Raw genomic sequence first — 7,826 nt, 5'->3', positions numbered from 1 at the left:
GGGCTTCAGAAGAAGGACGACTCTCAGTGCTGGTTTTATTAGATCTTAGTGCAGCTTTTGACACTATAGATCACTATATTCTACTAGAGAGATTAGAGAAATTACTTGGAATCACAGGGACTGCCCTAAACTGGTTTAAGTCCTACCTATCTGATAGGTACCAGTTTGTACACGTGAATAATAAGTCTTCTGTGTACACTAAAGTAAGCTACGGGGTTCCTCAGGGCTCTGTGCTAGGTCCAATCCTCTTCTGTATTTATATGCTCCCCCTTGGTAATGTTATGAGAAAATACTCTGTTAACTTTCACTGCTATGCTGATGATACCCAACTGTATGTATCAATGAAGCCAGGTGAGACAAATCAGCTATCTAAACTTGAGGTCTGTCTAAAGGACATTAGGGCCTGGATGGACCAAAATTTTCTTCTTCTCAACTCAGACAAGACTGAGGTCATTGTACTGGGCCCATGACACCTTAGAGAAACCTATGCTAGCCTAACTGCCCTAGATGGCATTACTCTGGCACGAAGCACAACTGTTAGAAATCTTGTGGTTCTATTTGATCAGGATTTATCCTTCAACTCTCACATAAAACAAACTTCAAGAACTGCCTTCTTTCATCTCCGTAACATTGCTAAAATCAGATCTATCCTGTCTCAGGGCGATGCCGAAAAACTAGTCCATGCTTTTGTTACCTCTAGACTGGATTATTGTAATTCTCTTTTAGCAGGCTGCCCGAGCAAGTCGCTTAAGACACTTCAGCTGGTTCAAAATGCTGCAGCACGTGTACTGACTAAAACTAGGAGAAGAGATCACATTACTCCTGTATTAGCCTCTCTGCATTGGCTTCCCATAAAATATAGAATAGAATTCAAGATTCTTCTTCTCACTTATAAAGCCCTAAATGGACAGGCACCAGTCTATCTCAAGGAGCTTGTAGTGCCATACAATCCCCCCAGAACACTACGCTCTCAAAATGCTGGACTACTCGTTGTTCCATTCATCTCTAAAAGTAGTATAGGAGGAAGAGCTTTCAGTTATCAGGCCCCACTTCTCTGGAACCATCTACCAACCACGGTTCGGGGGGCAGACACCCTGTCTACCTTTAAGGTTAGGCTCAAAACATTCCTCTTTGGTAAAGCTTTTAGTTAGGAACCAGCTCATAGCTCATAGTTAAGATGCAATAGGCATAGACTGCTGGGGGGGGGGGGGTCTGGCATGCTCGGTTGGAGAGAGGTTGGAGAGGGCGTTAAGAGAGAGGTCATTTAGGTTAGAGAGGGACCGGAGAGGGTCCCATTCCTCTCTCTAACACTCCCTCTATGTCTGCTTCTTCCCTTGTGTGTTTGCTCCTGTTCTCCTTCTGGCTTTTGTCTTGCAGGTCCGTGGGATCCTCAGTGTGGAATTACAGAGTCTCAACAACTCTGTCTCCACCCTTTCCTCTGCACACACCCAACACAGCATAACGTGGATGGCTGTTCATCATAGGAATGGGATCCACACAAGGTTCCTGCTGCTTAACAGAAGGTTTTCCTTGCCGCCATGATGAATTCATGTTGGGTGTGGGATACATATGTATGTGTATATACATATATATGCATATGTGTGTATCCATAAAATGAAGAGTCCATCCTTAAGACTGCTCTACTGTAAAGTGTCTTGAGATACCATTGGTTATGATTTGGCGCTATACAAATAAAGATTGATTGATTGATTAAAGATTGATTTATACAGCATGGATACAGCATGGATACAGCTTGGATACAGCATGGATACAGCGTGGATACAGCGTGGATACAGCATGGATACAGCATGGATACAGCATGGATACAGCGTGGATACAGCATGGATACAGCATGGATACAGCATGGATAAAACATGGATACAACATGGATACAGCATGTATACAGCATGGATACAGCATGTATACAGCATGGACACAGCATGGATACAGCATGGATAAAACATGGATACAGCATGGATACAGCATGGATAAAACATGGATACAGCATGTATACAGGATGTTCTGATTTATGCTCCGTCCTTCTTACAGAAGCGTCTCCATCAGCCTCAGAGTCCAGAGCACTGATCAATCCTGAACAAACCTAACGCTGTGATTTAACAACTTTATACTGTTTATCCTTCTATTACAAACTGGCTGATTTTTACTTCATGCATACTCTATCTATCTCTCTCTGACAACATTTCTCTGTGTCGTTGCTATGGTGAGGCAGTGTGCATCATGACAAAATGAGTGATCAGAATGATTCAGTGCAAGCAAGAATGATTTAATGTGAACAATGTCATTGTTCCACCTGGTCTAATGTGACGGAGCTCAATTTTGTGGCGGCATGAAGTTTATAAAACTGGCAAAAATCCACAATTTAGCCGCTTCATTGTTTAAGCCGCAGGTTCAAAGTGTGAGAAAAAAGTAGCGGCTTACAGTCTGGAAATTACGCTATTTGTTTATTTAGTTTTCTACATTATCAAATGTTTGTGCAGCAGACAGAGGACTCAATATGACTTCCTTAAATGTCATTGTGTGCTTCTGTGCACTCACCTCTCCACATTACACAGGTGAAACGCTTAAATAGGGGCGGTCTGCACCACTTCTGCAGGTGCACTAATCATTGCTGCAATCTTAATGAATTCCTCGCAGCAGGTGATGAAACTGGGTCATTAAAGGATTTAGGGACGCACCTGGTTTATCACCCTTTATTTCAGATCTCAGTGACCCCGCCCCAAAATATGCAGTATTTCCAAAAATGAGAGGAAAAGTAAAATGTTTGTGATGAAAATGTTACAGCATTGACAGTGACGTTAATTAATAGCATAAATGAACTGAATGCATTTTTGGCACAAGGACAATTTTAAAGTTGTACACCTTGTACATTTTGCAAGATTATAAATCCAGGCTTTCACTGAAATGTCCCTAAATTTTATTAATGTTCTCTGGATGGTAGGTGGTCATTACACATATAACATATTTGACCTTTATTTTGAAGGTAGAGGCTTTGATCTATTAGGTATTAATTGAAAAAAACATTATATGTCATGATTACAGTATATGAAAAATATGTGTTTACAATGGGAGTCAATGGGACACATTTGATCAATATGTTACTAAGTGTCAGTATGATGTATAATATATCTGATTTTCTATACACGTCTAATACACAGGACTTAGAAAATAAAAATATAAAAACAATAGTGGCAACATTTCATACAACTTAAAAATATAGAATATTGAGAGGAAACAAAGAAAAACACCAGAAATGTCACTTTTGGTCACAAAGATGCTTTGAGGGTTAAGTACAAGTAAAATTATTTATTTAGAATTATACTAAAAAAAGTATTCATGTTACTGTAATTGAGCTGATTTTGTGTACCCACAAAATCAGCTCAATTACAGTAACATGAATACTTGTAATGCCTTACTTTCTCCTCTGTATACAAATCATTTCTTTATTTCCAGTGTAACATGTTTGAGTCCATAATGTACAATGATACAGTCTGATGAGTATGAGTTCTCACCATGAGGATGATCTAACTCTAAACCCAGGATCAGAACACCATTATGTGTGGCCAGTCTTATGACTTTCTACTTTCAAACGTTTGACAGAGATATTAGTGTTTGCTCATCACCTCTGGGCATGAATTCTAAAAATGCAACAATGTCCCAGAGAACAGCTGAGCTGGTGTTCATACGCTGGAGAAGAGAGGAAAGAGTTAAAACGTCTGACTGGATGCTGGAGTCACAGTTTGTTCCTCAGCGTGTTCTGTTAGAGCTTCACTCAGAACATTCACGTCAAACATGAGTAAGTTACAGAACGATTTGACTCCACGAGAGCAGGAGATGCTGAAGATCAGACGAAACAGCAGCACCAAAGCAGCAGAACTGGTGAAGATGGAGAAGATGCTTCAGGACACCAAGAGTTTGTTTGAGAAGAAGACAGAGAGTGGTTCAGAGAGCAGAGGGTACCAGGAGAACATGGGTACGTAGCCTCAAGCATGTGCACAGGCCTCAGTTTTAAACCATGAATAACTACAATTATGACGCAATTACAATGTTGTTGTTTTTGAAAACATCTGTTGCTCTTCTAACATAGGCGGAGTTTGAGTTCTTACTGGTTGGCCGGTAACAATTAAAACAGTTGCGCTGCTCCGCCAAGTCATCCCTTCCGCTTAGGTCAGCGGAAACTTGCACTGGAAAACACTTTAATGCAAAACTGAAATTTTAAATCAATATTTGCTGATTTTGCGAGGAAGAAATCTGTTTATTCTGGAGGAGACACTGAAACAATAGGAGGAATCTGGGGGTGGAGTTAAAGAAAAACTAGCACAGACGTTTATTATTATTATAGTCATCTTAAAGATGGAAATCCTTGTTTAAATCACTAATAAAATGGTTCAAAATGACCAAAAATGGTGGAAAAGGTGGTGAAATGGGATTTTAAAAAGCACAGAAATTGATTAAAAGTTGTAAATTAGAGTTGATAAAAACTAACACAAAAAGTGGTAAAAATGGTTTAAAGTGTCAATATTGGCTTAAAAGTGGCAAAAATTGGGGGGGGGGGGGGAATGTAATTTAAAAAGTAGGAAAAATTAGTTTAAACTGGCAAATAATGGACATGACAAATGATGAATGTGTTAAAATTGGCAAGAAAATATTCATAAAATATGGTGAAAAGAGGTTAAAAGTGGCAATAATGTGTTAACATATGTGACATTAGGTGTAAAAGTGGTGGAAAAGGTTAATCTGTGCTGAACATGTTTGGAAAGTGTTAAAAATGTGTCAAAAAGATGATGAAATTAGGTTAAAATATGGTGAGTTTGGTGGAGTTGTAGAAAAATGGATAAAAATAAGCAAAAATGGGCTGAAATAGTTCAGAAAATATTCTTAGTTTGTGAAGTAATTTGGTTATGTTTCATGGGATTATTTATTAAAGGCTCAGTAATTGTGTTTAATTGTAATTTGTTGCGGAGTTCGATTTTCGTTTAAAAAGAAGAACCACGACCATCCATATGGCAAGTCGACTTTCATTTATTTTTCCAAAAATGGTGCCGGTGCTCAATATTTACAGTAGAACATAAATATTTACATCAAGAAAAAAAAAACCCAACCTGGTCCCAGCTCTACTTCCAGCTGAGAGGCTTTCAGAAATGTTCAGGTACATTGGTCCACATGCACCTCCAGAGAAAGACTGCCCTCTATGCAGCTTCCTACACTGCTTTTAACAGGTTAGCCCCTCCCATGGGTGTGGTTTAAATTAAACCAAAAACAATTATTAAGGAATACAAACAAAAACAATATTCACATCCTTTTCAAATGATAACTGATTTTATAATAAACAAATGCATTTTTCAAATCACATCCTAAATTAATCCCCAAATAAATGTAAAAACAATTAAGACAAAATAACCCCTGATCACATGATCTCCCACCCTGCGCTACTGCCTTACATAATCCCTGAGTTAACTCCGCCCCGTTTTGTCCGTCAGCTGCTCAGAGACGTCATGTGACTGGTAAGAGTTTCCGTGTGTGTGTGTGTGTGAGAGAATGTGTGAATGTTTGTGCAGCAGGTGAAGCTAGAACAGTCAAGTGTTCACCCCTGGATGACTCTAGCAACAGTTGGAGAAGAAGGAGATTAGTTAAATGATGATGTGAGGAGAAATACGGAGGGAGAAAGAGAATGTGTGTGCGTGTGCGTGCGTGCGTGCGTGCGTGTGTGTGTGTGTGTGTGTGTGTGTGTGCGTGCGTGCGCGCGCGTGCGCGTGCTGCTGCTGCTGCTGCTCGGTTAGTGACGGCGCTGCTCTGTCACATAATTGAACTTTAATATTTGGAAACATATTGTAATTGTAATTGATTTTTGAGGGGAAATAATAATTGTAAAAAGTGTAGATGCAGGAGGCATCCCCACTTTTTCAACCCATTTTACCTTTATTCCACTTTTTTTTTTTTTTTTACTTTTTCAATCCATTTCAACCTTATTGCTAATGTTCAGCTACTACTAGGTTAGTGCTAATGCTAGGTTAATGCAAATGCTAAGCAAATGTTAATGTTATACTAATGCTAATGTTATATTAATGTTAATGCTAATGCTAATGTTATTCTAATGCTAATGCTAATGTAATGCTAATGCTAATGTTATTCTAATGCTAATGCTAATGCTGATCTAATGCTATTGATAGTTAATGCTAATGCTAATGATAGTTAATGCTAATGATAGTTAATGCCAATGCTAGCTAATGCAGTGCTACGTGGGCCAGCACCTGCATCATCACTTGTATTTTCTTCAGGAAATGCAAGTATTTCAGTTTTTATTGTAATTTGAAAAAAACGTTGGTCATCGTATTCATAATTGAGTTGTAATTGAACATGGATAATTGAAGACGTAATTGTAATTGTGCTACAGTGGAGGACCTGGAGGAGAAGGTGCGTTCCAGCAGGCGCTACAGGAGGAACTCGCTGCACCAGACCCAGATGTTGGAAAGCCAGATGAAGACGGTGAAGGGGGAGCTGGTGGGAACGTTGGACCACCTCCAGGAGCTGAGGAACGTTCTCCAACGTTCACAGCAGCGTGCAGAGGAACGTAAAGCTGCCATGGAGAAGCTAGCGGCAGGGCTCACCTTTTGACCTGATCACCACTTACTCTCGTACACCCATAATCACAACATACTGCAGGTGCTGTGGTTGTTTTTCCTTTTCTTCAGATTAAAACCAACGATAGTCACGTTTCATGCTAGTGTGACCTGACATTTGAAATGTTCTGCAGCATCTAATGTTCTTTTATTAATCTCCTAAAACTCAACCGTTCACCTTCTTCACAATCTTTTTGTCCCAAAAAATATGTTTTTTATTCTGTGGACCAATTGTGATATTGATATGATGGAAGTGGGGCTAACGGTGGCTAGTGGTTAGCACGTCCACCACACAGCAAGAAGGTCCTGGGTTCCAGATGAGAAAGTAATAGATTACAAGTACTCACGTGACTGTAATTTTCTTGCTTTTATGGGTACATGTGCTTTTTTCAGTATTTTTCTAAATCACTAATTTTACTTTAAAAATAAGTAAAGTAATTACATTTCTACACCCAACTGTTACTAAGTAAATTATTATTTATGTTTAAAATGATCAACGGACATTGTGAAAATACAAAAATAAAATGACCAGAAAACAATAAAATGTAAACGTAATGTATCACATCATATCCGACCAATCAGATTAAATGTAATGTATCACATCATATCCGACCAATCAGATTAAATGTAACGCATCACATCATATCCGACCAATCAGATTAAATGTAATGCATCACATCATATCCGACCAATCAGATTAAATGTTATGCACATCATTGATTGGAGGTTTTTTCAACCAGAAAATGTAGTTATTTTGAATTGAATTAATTGGTGATATTTTATTTATAAAATAATTGTTAAACCTTTTATTTTCTACAGATGCTTTTGTGAAAAATAAATTCAGTTCTAATTGTGGTAGATTGTGTTTCTTCCTTTTTAAGTTTCTAATGAGATGTTTACTGTATGTAAGGGACCCGTACCAAGATTTATTACCAACAATAAACTAAAGTAACTTTTACTTTAACTAATATTTAATTGAGCTACTTTTTATTTGTACTTGAGTATTTTATATATGACTTACTTGTACTTGAGAACAATTTCAATCCAGTAACAGTACTTCTACGTGAGTAGATATATTAGTACTCTTTACATCTCTGCTGGGTTCAAGTCCTGGGTGGACATAGGGTCCTTTCTGTGTGGAGTTTGCATGTTCTCTCCGTGGGTTTACTCCAGCTTCCTCCAACCATC

General features: G+C 38.5%; 1 protein-coding gene across 1 annotated transcript; it reads left to right on the top strand.

The window, feature by feature from the left end:
• Window positions 1-3,574: 3,574 nt before the first annotated feature.
• On the top strand, window positions 3,575-7,007 carry LOC114462424 (coiled-coil domain-containing protein 18). Its single transcript, XM_028445239.1, has 2 exons — window positions 3,575-3,991; window positions 6,413-7,007. Exons 1-2 carry the CDS (start codon window positions 3,811-3,813, stop codon window positions 6,631-6,633), a joined length of 402 nt encoding a protein of 133 aa, XP_028301040.1. The 5' UTR covers window positions 3,575-3,810; the 3' UTR covers window positions 6,634-7,007.
• Window positions 7,008-7,826: the final 819 nt, after the last annotated feature.

This window comes from Gouania willdenowi, chromosome 4 (genome assembly GCF_900634775.1).
Source record: "Gouania willdenowi chromosome 4, fGouWil2.1, whole genome shotgun sequence".
NCBI classification, from domain to species: Eukaryota; Metazoa; Chordata; class Actinopteri; order Blenniiformes; family Gobiesocidae; genus Gouania; species Gouania willdenowi.
This window is presented reverse-complemented; position numbering and strand designations above follow the sequence as displayed.

Coding starts and splice junctions, on each gene's coding strand:
- LOC114462424 (XM_028445239.1), top strand. CDS start 3,811: ATGAGTAAGTTACAGAACGATTTGACTCCACGAGAGCAGGAGATGCTG. Junction 3,992..6,412: donor AGGGTACCAGGAGAACATGG/GTACGTAGCCTC, acceptor ATTGTGCTACAG/TGGAGGACCTGGAGGAGAAG.